The sequence below is a fragment of the Sinohyriopsis cumingii genome, chromosome 4, assembly GCF_028554795.1.
Source record: "Sinohyriopsis cumingii isolate HCF-2022 chromosome 4, ASM2855479v2, whole genome shotgun sequence".
Lineage (NCBI taxonomy): Eukaryota > Metazoa > Mollusca > Bivalvia > Unionida > Unionidae > Sinohyriopsis > Sinohyriopsis cumingii.
In genome coordinates, this window is record NC_142964.1 from 141,578,547 (window position 1) to 141,592,109 (window position 13,563).

The following is a 13,563-nucleotide window of genomic DNA, read 5'->3' on the forward strand; positions in this document are numbered from 1 at the left end:
TGAGGCTTATTTTGATTGAAAAATTTGGTAGAAATTGGATAGCTTACATGTATTTTCAAGGAAGGCTCACTTTTAAGGCTGACTCAGTTTTGAATGTTTAGAATATTATAAGCTGCTTAGTTTCATGTCAGATTGCTCATAAATTTATAATTTTTCTTTGATAATTATATGTGAAAATTAAAATGTAGTGTAATCCCCACCTTTTGTAAATTACAGTCAGTGTTAGCAAGTTTCGTCGATAGATTAGAATCTTCTTTATTATATGAATACACAAATATTTGTATAATGAATTTTAAATCTTGAGAAGTCAAAAAAAAATTTAAAATTACAAATTATCAATATAATTTTTGAACATTTGTGTTATCTATACATCTTCTAGTGCCAAAAACTGACCATAAAAAGAGGAAAAAGAAGAAGAGAGTTATGGTTCCCTTGAAATGTCTGGACCGTGCTATAGGGCAGTGTGAAAAATATCTCATGCAGTGTGACCATGACGATATAGATGTAATGAATGAGGTAAGAAAAGCAATTACTGACGTTAATGCATCTCATGCAGTGTGACCATGACACTATATATGTAATGAGTGAGTAAGAAAAGCAATTACTGACATTAATCTGTCACTGCAGTGTGACCATGATAATATAGTTATAATGGGAATGAGGTAAGAAAAGCAATACTGACATCACTGTATCTCATGCAGTGCAACCATGACATGATAGATATAATGGGAATGAGGTAAGAAAAGCAATACTGACATAAATGTATCTCATGCAGTGCAACTATGACACGATAGATATAATGGAAATGAGGTAAGAAAAGCAATACTGACATCAATGTATTTCATGCAGTGTGACCATGACATGATAGATATAATGGGAATGAGGTAAGAAAAGCAATACTGACATCAATGTATCTCATGCAGTGTGACCATGACATGATAGATATAATGGGAATGAGGTCAGAAAAGCAAATATTTTAGGCAGTGCTTTAATTGTGGTCTTGACATGCAAGCACCATTGCCTTTTTGTTTCAATTTTTTTTCTTTCTGAACTTTTTGGGGCTTGCATTTTATTTTGCCAACAAGCAGCCAAACAGTATGTTACCAAATATGTTTTGTCTTGTGACCGTAATTGATGTTGTTCACTCATTGTGAAATAAGACATAATAATGTGGACACCAAGACAACACCCATACTTCCATTTCTATTGGACCCAACTACTTTAAGTTTATACTAGATACCATTTGTCTTGTGTACTTACAATGGTTTTGCAGGTCTTTTTTGTTGATACTTATACTCATGTACTTGTAACAGAACTATCTTGTAATATTTTTACTCAGTTAATACTCAGAATTCATTTCTTTTATGGATATCAGTTTTGTTGGTTCTTGCAAAGATTTACACATTCATCCGTACTTTAATTAGTGGATTGGCGAATGAGGTTTTATTCAGAGTCCATACTGGGCTCAAATTTTAGGGTGAAGTGGACTTCTTACCCCTGTCAGAATGGGGCATAGTGGTGGTAGAATAGAAAAAAGAGTGTTGAGAGGTACAAATTTAGATTGTCACTTAAGACAGTAATTTTACTGAATGTTACAGCCAAATAATTAAAAAGAAAAGAAAAACTCATTGAACTTTGTGAGAAGATTTAAACATTTTTTTAGTTTGAGTTATCAGAAGAGTTCTGTAACTGTTTTTGCAAAAGATGGTCACCAAAAAGTCAATTAATGTAAAAAATTAGTGATGTGCATTATATGCCCTTGCCTCCTATTTACATATGATGAAATCTTAAATTTTGTGACTTTATTAGTAATCAGTTTATAAAAACTACACAGAGTAATATTTAGCAAGTGGATAAGCTAAAAATGCATTCACTTCTTCAGGTTTCAGACATGAATTCTCAGCAGGAATCTCATCAATCTTTAAAATATAGTTGCAGACATATTAAATAATTAATTGGCTGATAAATAAACCATCAAAAATACTATATTTAGACTGAGTAACATTTCTTTTTTGAAAAACAAGAAGACATCACAAGATACTGAATTCAGATTGCAAAAGCATTTAGTGACCAAAAATAGAGTGGGACTTGAGACAGCAAGTCAATGATAGGTGACTTTATTCTTAGATAAGGCTTCTTTGCCACTTAAATTAGCAATAATTGCACTTATATCTCTCTCAGGGTTGGCTTGTACAGGAAGCCAACCAGACCAGATTCCACTTGTCCAACAACCAAGCTGACCATTCTCTCTGCTAATCAGCCATCTGCCCAGGTGCTACAGAATCACCTGGCAGAGCTGGATTTCCTGATTTTCACTGCTTGTCCACATGATGTAGGTAGTGATTTATTTAGGGATGTAGGCAGCGTGTCATCTTTACCAGAGGGCATACTTAATTCCTGATGGAAGTAGTTGTTGTTGTTGTTGTGGGGTTTAACGCCATTTTGCAGCACATGATAGGCTATACATGGCGGCCAGTATTAATGGTGGAGGAAGAACCAGAGAAAACCCCGGAAAGAACCACCGACCCATGAGAAGCTACTGGCAAGCTTTCTCACATACCCACATTGGCTGAATCTTAGACTCGAACCGCCGCAGACAGAGGTGAGATGGCAGTGATCCGTAACGGAGAGCGCTTTAGACCACTCAGCCACTCGGGGCCCCACTGATGGAAGTAGATGAAGACCAAGAGTATTCATGCATACTTAACACAGTGAGTGGGAATATCCTTCTGAGCAACAGCCCTACTCTGGCATGACCATGGCGAGGATGGATTTTTGTTTTAAGGCCTGCCATCAAGGAGATATGCTGGGTATTACTGGCTTTGGAATTACCTCCTATAACGTCAGAGCATTGATCAACATCATTGATGAGGAAGATTCTCCATCTTTCTGGCTGCTCCTCTGCACAGCAGAACTCAAGACTAATGATTGACTATCCAAACATATCTTTGGCCCGGGGAATGCTAAAGCTTTTTTTCGGAAAGTTAGGTACCAGCCATGTTTTGGCAGTGCTGGTACAAGACAAATTCCATGGCCTGCTGTATTGAATTCTCAGTATTGGATAAAAATGTAATGGCAGTTAACATGTCTGCCCTGCTATTTTATAAAGTGGATAAGAATGTGTTTTTTGCCTCGTTGATGCTGGTTCAAAACATTGCTGCCATATCTTTGATGCTGGATCTGGCCTCATTTGTCATTTTCTGGCTGGTGGAAACATTGACTAACCAACATGCCTGGGAGCTGACAGCCCAAATGCTCAAGTCATTAACAGAACAACTCGCCATATTATGGCTAATGCACTGACTGCCTCTGCCAGTCTTGACTTGGTAAGTATTATGTGTGTTCAAGTGCCACATTGCTAAAACTGTGTCATGTCCTGGTTTTAAGGATGACCAACATGTTCAGAGAAAGGCAGCTCAGGAACGACCCTTATCCACAAACAGCTTCTGCACCTGTATCCTTGTTTAGGAACCCACTGTTACTGCCACAATGGAGGGATGACAACTAGTCAATCAAAATGGATCTTTTACATCTCAAGGGTCATTCAGATCTCATCTTTATGTCAGCAGACAACAGCCAGACCAGTCTAGGAGGCAGTTTTACAGGGGAGGTAAGAAACCAAATACCTCAACCCTCAAGCCTATTTCTTCCTGATGCTGACTTGACACACCCATCAATAAACCGCCTGATGGTGGGCAACAGACTTCAGCTGTTCTGATAATGATGGATCAGCTTAATTTTGCAAAATGGATGGATGACCCAAGTGATTTTGGATAGGCTTTGAATTTTGTTTATCTGACCCACTCCTCTTTCTTCCTCTCCCTTTCTAACAGATGTACCATCAGATCAGGAGAAGGGTGATGCTCTTCAACAGGAGATACAGTCACTCACTGGCAAACAGGCAGTGAAGATTGTACACAAAAATAAACATTCTAGGTTGATTTTCATGACTGTTCCTTATCAAAAAGGCCAGTAGCAAGTTAAGGCTGATCATAGACCTAAGTCCCCTCAGTGAATTAATTCTTCCACCAAGGTTCAAGATGGAGGTGGCAAGGTCTACCTAGCTCTCCATCTGACGTGAAGAGTATGCAGTCAGCCCAGATCTCATAGATGCTTACTTTCATGTCCCTTTTCACCTGACATTGCAAAATTATCTTCAATTTTCTCGCAGTGACCAAGTTTACCGATTTCAAGTCCTTCCATTTGGTCTAAATATCAACCTCTCTATCTTCACCAAAATTATGGATTGCATCGTCACCTTGTTCTGGTTCACATCCTTTATGCAACAGTAGTATATCATATGGTAAGGGATATTCTCCTCAAAGGAAGAAACAATCTCTATCCCTTTTGAATCATCACCATTCTCTGGTTGACTGGGGCAAATCTGACCTTTATCCATCCCCAGTGTTTTGTCCACCTGAGTATGGAGTTTATATCCAATCTCAGTCCTGTATGTATCCCTCATGTCCATGTCCTACAGATCATCCAACTAGAAGAGTTCAATAGGACATGGAATTCAGTGAGAAAATTCTGGCAACACCTTTGGTTACTCAATGGATCTTATCCCACAGTCCCAACTTTATATTGTACATTACATATTACATGTGGGGGCCCCGAGTGGCTGAGTGGTCTAAAGCGCTCACCATTATGGATCATTGCCATCTCACCTGTGTCTGCGTGGGTTCGAATCTCGGGCTCGGCCAATGTGGGTATGTGAGAAAGATTGCCAGCAGATTCTCGTGGGTCAGTGGTTCTTCCTGGGGTTTTCCCTGGTTCTTCCTCCACCATTTATACTGGCCTCCATGTATAGCCTATCTTGTGCTGAAAAATGGCGTTAAACTCTACAACAACAACAACAACATATTACATGTACTTTTCTGGCTCAGTGGTGTCCCTTTTCCAGTCCACTTGACCAGAAGGTCAGTATCATGAATGAGATATGAACATTCATGTGTCATTTGTACAATCACAGTTGGCTCACAAATGGAATTCCTCTAGAAAAATCCCAAAGTAGAAATGATGGTATATACAAATGCTAGTATATATGGTTGGGGAGCATACTTTCTGCCTGGCTTCACTATGGTAAGTGGCAAATGGAGACCAGGGGAAGGGCCTGCTTCACAGAAAACCTTCTAGAAATGAAAGCTTTCATAAAACCTTTCAGCTCTGGAAGGATAGACTTGGCAGGATTAAGTCCTTATGTCAAATCAGCCAACCTGTGCCAGCTGGTTCGGCAGTTTATTCATCTTGACAACTTAAAATTTACATGCAAATCAGACACATACCTAGCAGATGATCTGTCCAGACAGGGTCAGGTTTTTCATATGGAATGTTCTTATTACCTGTTGGTTTTTTTATCAGATTTGTGCTTTTTTGGGTGCATTCAGTGATTGATCTGTTTGTGACTGGCTGGAACCACAAGCTGCCAACCTTTGTCTCACCTGTCCTAGACCCAGAAACTTGAGCCCTGGAAAACTGATAATCAGTTGGGAGGGGTTATTGACCTTTATAATTCTGATTGCCCCTTTCAGATGGGACAATTACTGGGTCAGTGATCTACTTAAGCTGGTGATAGACCTACCAAGAAGGATTATGACCAAACCAAATCTTCTTCAACAACCATTGTTGCAGGTATTTAATCCCTGCATGATCCATCTTCTCCTTCATGCTTTGCCATTGTCAAAGTCACCTCATCAGAATTTCAGCTCATGAAATTAGAGTGATCTCTGTGAGCCTCACATTATAATGCAATGATTCAATCCAATACATAGATGCTCTAGGCTGGCATGCAGAGTCCAGCTTCACAAGTTTTTTTATCTCAAGAGATTTAGCTTTACAGAGACCAAATTTGAATATGGTAGGTCCTGTGGCTGCAGCTCAGATGACCACCTCACATAATTAAACAAACACAGCCTCTTAGCTTCCCTGGATTTTCCTGTAAATTTTTATGGTAACAAGATCTAAATAATCATCTTCCTAACCTGATAGAGTGGTCACTGATTACATGATTATAATGGGTTTCTTCAGGCAGGAGAACAGGTTATTGTTCACATAGTGAATCCAATCTTTCTTCCCTAGAAGGATACCATAGTATAGGTAGGATGCTCATCATTCCCTGTACCTATTACTTATTTCTCCTAATGTTAATGTGAACAGGGAATGTCTTTGAAAAATAAAAGCACATTTTATGGTAAAGTTTCTCATAGAATACTTACCTGATCACATGTTTTGAAGACCTTCCCAGCCATCCTACTATTGAACACCCTGACACCTAGCAGGGCAAGGGGAGGTAATGGAAAGGAGTTATTGCCCCTTGTCTATATGATGCAAACAGAATAGTTGAATTTTTTGTCATTTAGTAGGGCTGGATTTGGGATGTAGCAGGCTTAACTCCTAATGACAGTGTTAATGTGATTGGGTAAATATTCTTGGGGAAACATAATTTACTATGTAAATTTCTTTCAATTGTTAATAAAGATGACAGTCGAACTTAACAGCTGTAATTAGGTCTTTTCATCTACCTTTATAATTTGACTTTAAATCAGGTAACATAAAGGACATGCAGACAGTTGTGATATGGTATTATTACTAATTTTCTTTGGGTACCAGTTTTTATGGATTTTGTTGTTGCCATGAACTACACCCAACAAAAACATAACCACATATGATAAGCAAGCCCCCCCCCCCTTTGCCCCCTCATTTTCTTTTTACTGTGTTTCATCCATCAAGGTCAACAAAGCTGTTTGAAAAATCAATGCCAGTTATGTAATCTGGTAACAAATATTAGCTTTTACATGTGTATGTTTTATTTTAACACTTTAAGAAAAGGATTATAAAGTAGTTAATATTGTTTCTTAAATTGATATGTTGTGAGATAAGTAAGTTTAGAGAGAAATGAGAAAAGCATAAATTATTCAAACACTGTTATTACTGAAAATGAAAGAAAGACTAAGAAATGCTACTATAAATGAAAATATGATTTAATATTTATTCAAATCATTTTATCATTCAGGTAAAACTGTTGTCAAAAAAATTAAATCCTTGTGAAAACATGTCTCATTTCACCTTTGCATGCTAAATCCCAATGAACAAAATGACTTACAAATACTAAACTTATTACCTGAGGTACAGTTATTAATAAAACACTGTTGTGTGCTTCAATTAAAGCTCACAGTTCACTGATTTTCAGGTAAAACCACTAAACCAACATTGTGTCAACTAAGTCAGCTGATACACACAGATGTTTGTCTGATAAATATTCCTAAAATTGTTGAATTAAATAAGTCCATTATTCTCAAAGCCATGGATAATTAGGTCTGATCTTTCACACAATTTTGCATTAACCACAAGTGTCCATTCATCATGAATCAGTTTGATTGACAAATGTTTAAGTAAAGTCTAGTTGTTGAAATTAGTTCACACAAAGTAATTCTATTGTTTTTCAATTTAGTTATCATCTTCACTCTTTGGTCATTCTCTGAACACATCAAATGTTGACAATGCTTGCTAATTGCATTGAGTAAGGGGCCGTTGGTCCTCTGTTTGGTTCACATGTGGACTGATAACATACAAATTGATTTTACCATTCTTCAAGCAATTTGTTTGTTCATCAGAAAGTAATTGATGGTGCAACTTTATGGACATTATCTTACTACCCATTAGTTTAATGTTGTTGTAAGTGATTTATTTTGTTATGTGTTTGAGTTGTGCTCATAAATTGAAGCATATTTGTCAGTATAATAGTTTTGTTCTTTTATGTTCTTTATTTGGGATATTAATTTGATGTTGATCAATAAAATTAGATACCTACTAATATGCAAACTTCTGACAGGCAAAACCAAAAATATAAGTACCCATGAAAATGTTTTTTCTTACAAAACCAAAGAATTTGAGACCTGTAAAAATAAACGATGCTAACATAAACAGGTAATCAGTACAGTGACTTCATCTGGCTGCTTGTATTTTGTCGAGTTTGATAGTGGAAGGATACTGAATCTTGTGAGAGCCATAGGGCTGATTGTAATCAAGTGACATTCCACTGTCAAATGAGATATGATACAAACACCCAGATCATGTTATCATACTGATGTGTTTATTATATACCCTAAGGAATTATTCATAACAAAAAGATGCATTTTTCTGTTACTATTGGTTTACTTTGATTCCATATTTCTCTTCCTGTGATGCAACTGTTGTTTCAGATCAGCCATGTCAAAAGTTGTACAATGATTAGTACATAATAAAAGATTCTATTACACCTCTTCCTCGATAACTTACGCACAATGGGGTCCAAAAACATAAACTGCACTATAAGTGAGTTATCGAGGGACCTCCATAACAATATGAATTGATGCCATCCTTGCTGGACATAGAGAAAACCATGAGGGGGTGGAGCGAACTGGTCTGTTTAATGGCTTTATACTTGTTTTAAATTTGTATTGGGAATAATTGTTACTAAAGCGCTATTTTCTAACTAAGTTATTCGTTTTATGTAAACATTACCTTTATTTTCAAGATGCCCAACCGCTGAGAGATCAATAACATTATTCCAACTATGTGTACACAAAAACATTGAGTATTACATCACTGCTTTGTGTTGTTAAATAGTTTGGTTCCCTGATCCATATGCTTCCTGCTTTGCTGTCTACTGTAGTGGACAAAGAGCATACTAATCAGTGAACCAGACTACTAATTGATTCAAATTCATAAACAAGATTCCTTTTATTTAAAATTAAAAAAATGGAACACTTAGCTTGTGAAACAGCTGTCATTGTCAAAAGGCATTTTTTATATTGTTCTGTAAATATTGATACAGGGATTTCATTGCAGGTAATGGTGAAATTTCTTATCATCCATGAAGATATTTCCTAGTGCCAATTCAAAAATTTACAAATTACAAACTCTTCAAATAGCATATGATTAATAAAACATATCTGTGAAGAAGAAAAAATTTCATCAAGTACTTTTTTTGCTTGGTTGTCTTGCTATCTTTGATCACAGTTGTGAATGATATGCTAATTTAAATTAGTAAAATTATATAACGTTCACTGAAAAAATGTAACAGTGTTCGATTGATCACTTGAAATGAGTTGACCTGACGCTTGACTGGGATTGCTAGCTGTTATGCAAGGTGGATTTGCATGCCTTTTAACTTTTAATTTATTCCACCCCCATTATTTGATACAAAATACTAATTAATGTGGTAATACAAGGAGGTCAGCTTTTAATTCATTGCAACAATACAACGAATACTTACGCAAATTAGGTGTCAAAACGTCGTTGGCACTTAATTAGGTTCTCACAGAAATGTTTTCGGACATAGCTGTTACGGTGGATTGACATATTTTACGTTTCAATACAACAGGGCACTTTGTATTTATGATCATCACACTTAAGCCAAACTAAAAGATGTAACTAAAACACACATTTCACTTGATGAAAATGCTTATTTAATTGGTATTTATTTATTATAGTGCAGCCTCAGGTAGGCTTTAGTGACATTTTCATTTCTTTGCATACTCTTATAATTATGGTGTACCAAGAACATTGCTTGGAAAGAAATTTTAATAAAATACATGACTTCTTATTAAATGTTTATAATTTCATAAGATTGATTCAAATTTCCAGGTCAGATCAACTGTTTTAGATGATAAAAAGAATGATATATCAAGGTTTCATTTACCAATTTTGATTGCAATTTTCTTCATGTTCAACAAGTAGGGGTCAAATTATTTGTACTTTCTAGTAAAAAAATCCACGACTGACCCAACATTATAAGCAGGTTTGCAAGTTATGAGGATGCGTGTTATTGAGGGAGTGATGTATAAAAGTGAACGGTAATGTATAATATAGATTTTGTATCATGTGAGTAATAATAAACTTATGCAATAGTTTATTATAAGTTTGATATTGTATTTGGTTATGAGTTATATTCAACATAGCTGAAAATGTTAATGAACAACAAATGTAATAACTGCTTTGACTAAAACCCAATCCAAAGTATCATACTACTAATCCTTTAAAATTTCAAAAAAAGATTTACTCAAGTAAACTAATACTTGGGGACGATGAGGTGATTTGTCATAGATCCAGTGTTTGAGTGAAACAGTATGTGCATCTAATTCAGCAGTGAGTCACTAACTGACAATAAAATGTTGGATATTATTCTTACATATTCAGTTCCATGTTATTCTTCTAGTTATTTATTTATTCATTTCCTTTTTCAGCTCTATCAGCTGTCACAGGCACAGTGGGATGAATTGATAGGATGGTACTATCAGCTAGTCCAGTAAGTATATATCAACAACAAATTCCCTCAGTAAAGGTAATGGACGCATTTTCAACAAAATGTAAAAGTCTCTTAATCAATCAATGGAAACTGAAGAAAATAATAGTTACAGGTTACTGCATTTGTATGGGAAAATATGAATGAGTTTTTTTAATGGAAATACTGCACGACCTTGGGAGTATGGTATATCCATCTGACAAAACGAGTTCATGTTTTCCCATACAAATGCAGTAACCTTTTTATTATATGCTCATTTTTTTATTCTACCTAATGCTTAATTATATTAACAAAATACACTACAAGAAACAAAGTAACTGAATGTATTCCGTATTCCAAAATAAATACACAAGCGCAGATTCATCATTACACAACAACAACATTATTACAACGCACATAACTCCGCCCAGATAAATTTGAACTTAGTCACATGCTCGACATAACTTTCGAAAGAAAATGGCATGTCTTGTTAAATTGAAATTTGGAGTCATTGTGAATGAATGTGCATTGCAACAACTTCTTCATTTGTTCTGCAATGAATAAACTTTGGTATTTTTTTTGATTCTATGAAAGATTTTGATTATGGACTGGATTTATATGTGACAATTCCACATGAAATACATTGGATTGAAGAAGAGAGGGAGAAGCGTGTTGACATCTGCAAATGTGTTTCTGTTTCTGTCATTGAATGTTTGAAATCATAATGTGGGAAAAATATGAAGTCTTTCAGTTGCAATTATCAAAAAGACGCAATGGAATTTAATGCTTATTTCAGTTTGAGTTTAGTAAGGAGGATGTAATTGCACTTATGTTTGAAATTACAGTACAATTTCGAAATGTGTAATCAAGATTGAGAACGTATGACATGGCTCATGTAATTCGGATTTGCAAAACTAAGAAAGTACATTTTGAGGAAATTCAGGATGTAAAAGTAAGTATAATTTTTTGCCATTCTTATCACCAGCTAAAGAAGACAGTATATGCTTTGTCACTTGTATGTTATTTGTAAGGACCCTTTCTTGCATCTGTTGTATAGCTAGCCTAAATCCAAAACATTGTATCAAAAAAGTTAACGCAGAATGTGCCAAAGTAGCTGGTATGTGGCAGTCAATGAAGCATCTGCTTTACTTCATTCAAAAACAAATTTAAACAAACGCAACGTAAAGCGCCTACTACGCAAGTGTACATGATTAGTTTATAATTCAAAAGTGCTGGCGTCTGCATCCATTGTTAGTTTACAATAGAATTTAGTTCCTTTATGCACATGAATGCAATATGTGTATTTGCACACAAGTTCAGTATCAGGTAATATTGCATGATTCTGACAATGTAAAGTTAACGGAGAAAAAAATGAGTATATAATAAATCATTATATTGCATTGTACACTCTACTGCTAGTATCACTAAGTTTGCTTTCCCCCAAGAAATCCATAATTGATTGTTGTTTATGCCTTTGAAATGTCAAGGTGTTCAGTTTTTTTCTTTAAACAATTCTCTATCATGTTCCTCATTAAGGTCACTGGATTCTAGAAATCACACGACAGTCTTTAGAATATATTTTCACTTTAACTCGTAAGGGTGTTTGATACACTTGCTCCATTTCCGTATCATTTTCAGCATAATTCCATAACATGGTTATTAAGATGCTGGAATCCTTTATGTCCTCATAGAAAGATATTCATCCAAATTGACATCACTAATCATGTTCAGGTTGGTAGAAAAGTCACAAATGAGGTTGGCAAGTTTGGTGTTCTGATAGGCAGGTTCTCCTATCTCACCTGATTGGCGTACATTGGAGATAACTCCTATGTGTAGCCAGCATTGTCATCTAGTTCAGGTGTTACAGCACAACCTGATGCCATTTGATACAGTGAATGGCATTACTTACAACCAGTGCATGTGTTTCTTTGTTGTATTTGCAGTCAATGAGATGTTCTAGATGAAATCAGTATTATGATGGGCCTTGAATGCAACTTTATTTGAGGAGGACAGATCTACCACTCCACTTCTAAGACAATGATTTTAATCAATCTTACATTGACTTTCTTTTAATAGATCTAATTGCACTCATGATCATCTTTACATTAAAGTTACACTGGCTATTAGTGTGAATGGTCTCAAGGGCAATTTGCTGAGACATTTAAGAGTTTGTTTTTTTTTATTCTGAGTTTATTGTCGTAAACTGTTAGTTGCCAACTTGTTGCCAACTCACAAAGCAAATAATGCCTGAAGGGCATTATGTATGCTGTGTGAGTCAGCAACTGACAATTTACACCATGATAAACTCAGAAAAAATAATTAAACTCTCATAATTGTAATTCTTGATTATTTTATTTATTATTTTATTTTTTGTGCATTTTTAAAGATATTTACAATCAGTTTTAGAGCCTTATTTAAGGTTATGAACTGAGGGATTCTGATATGTAGCTATTTATAGAACAGGGAATTCTCCATCAATAATATAATAGTTATGTACACATCAAATAAGTAATTCAACCAATGTTATAATGCCAAGTCTTTGAATCCCCTCTCCTTCAAATTCTAATATCAATTTACCTCTAGTTTTGGGGCCCTGAGTGGCCAAGTGGTCTAAAGTGCTCTCCGTTATGGATCACTGCCATCTCACCTCTTCCTGCATGGGATCGAGTCTAGGGTTCGGCCAATGTGGGTATGTGAGAAAGCTTGCCAGTAGCTTTTCGTGGGTCGGTGGTTCTTCCCGGGGTTTTCCCAGGTTCTTCCTCCACCATTAATACTGGCTGCCATGCATAGCCTATCGTGTGCTGAAAAATAGCGTTAAACCCCACAACAACAACAACCTATAGTTTGAAATATGGTGTTAAACCCCACAACAACAACAACCTATAGTTTTAATAATCAGTGTAACCAGCTGCAGTGAAAGTAATTATTTCCCTTAAGTTCTCCTTGGTAGATTTTCAATTTCCCGGCTTTGAGATAGGGGTTTATGTAAGAGATCTTACTGTTTTAGAGATTTAAATCATTTAATTTTATGGTCATCATTCCTCTTTATGAGATTTAATTTGTTTTAGATTGTGATCATCTGGCTGTCCAACTGGCAAGTGACTAAAGTTTAGTTGGTTCATTCAGAATACTTGATAATTCAGCTCATGAAATATTGTCCACTTCAGGAAGCATGTTAGATACTGCTGGGTCAGTGTGTTCAATGTCTCCATGTATGAAATTTACCTGGTATGGCAGTTGCTTGCAGATTACCAGTGGCACAACAGGTCATGGTCTAGCATAGATGCAACTTTTTTTCT

General features: G+C 35.8%; 1 protein-coding gene across 5 annotated transcripts in view; it reads left to right on the forward strand.

The window, feature by feature from the left end:
- The window catches only part of LOC149802218 (tubulin tyrosine ligase 3-like), a 157,821-nt gene that overhangs the window by 90,433 nt on the left and 53,825 nt on the right, over window positions 1-13,563 (forward strand). For all 5 annotated transcript variants that reach the window (XM_089956639.1, XM_089956635.1, XM_089956636.1 and 2 more), the window contains 2 exons: window positions 380-516; window positions 10,227-10,288. In XM_089956639.1, the coding sequence (XP_089812765.1) occupies window positions 380-516; window positions 10,227-10,288 (199 nt within the window). The remainder of the gene's footprint in view (window positions 1-379; window positions 517-10,226; window positions 10,289-13,563) is intronic.